The sequence below is a fragment of the Myotis brandtii genome, unplaced genomic scaffold, assembly GCF_000412655.1.
Source record: "Myotis brandtii unplaced genomic scaffold, ASM41265v1 scaffold1080, whole genome shotgun sequence".
Classification (NCBI taxonomy): Eukaryota; Metazoa; Chordata; class Mammalia; order Chiroptera; family Vespertilionidae; genus Myotis; species Myotis brandtii.
In genome coordinates, this window is record NW_005353677.1 from 510,578 (window position 1) to 510,911 (window position 334).

At 65.6% G+C, this 334-nt stretch overlaps 1 protein-coding gene across 1 annotated transcript in view; it reads right to left on the minus strand.

The window, feature by feature from the left end:
• FRMD4B (FERM domain containing 4B) overlaps nt 1-334 on the minus strand; it is a 122,097-nt gene that overhangs the window by 9,465 nt on the left and 112,298 nt on the right. Inside the window, exon 21 of the mRNA XM_014542553.1 lies at nt 6-332. Coding sequence (XP_014398039.1) covers nt 6-332 — 327 coding nt within the window. The remainder of the gene's footprint in view (nt 1-5; nt 333-334) is intronic.

A 334-nucleotide genomic window follows, 5' to 3' on the forward strand; every position in this document is an offset into this window, starting at 1 on the left:
GGTGCTCAGCCCCCAGGGCCTTGTGGATGTGCTTGGTGACGCGCTCCGAGCCCGCGGCCCTCCTGGGCAGCCGGAGGGTGGCATAGGGGTTATGGGGCACCCGGTCCACCTCATCCTCATGGAAGGACCTGCTGTAGTCCCGCTGGCGGTCGTATGCATAGTGGACGGAGGAGCGGTAGGAAGGGTTGACACTGTACTGTCCCTCCGTGTCGTTCTCGTAGACGTAGCCGCCGCCGTAGTAAAGGTCACACTCCGCGAAGGGCGTGCACCCGATGTAGTAGGAGGGCTGCTCGTGGCCCTGGGCGTGGACGCCGCTCCTCAGGCTCCTCAGGCT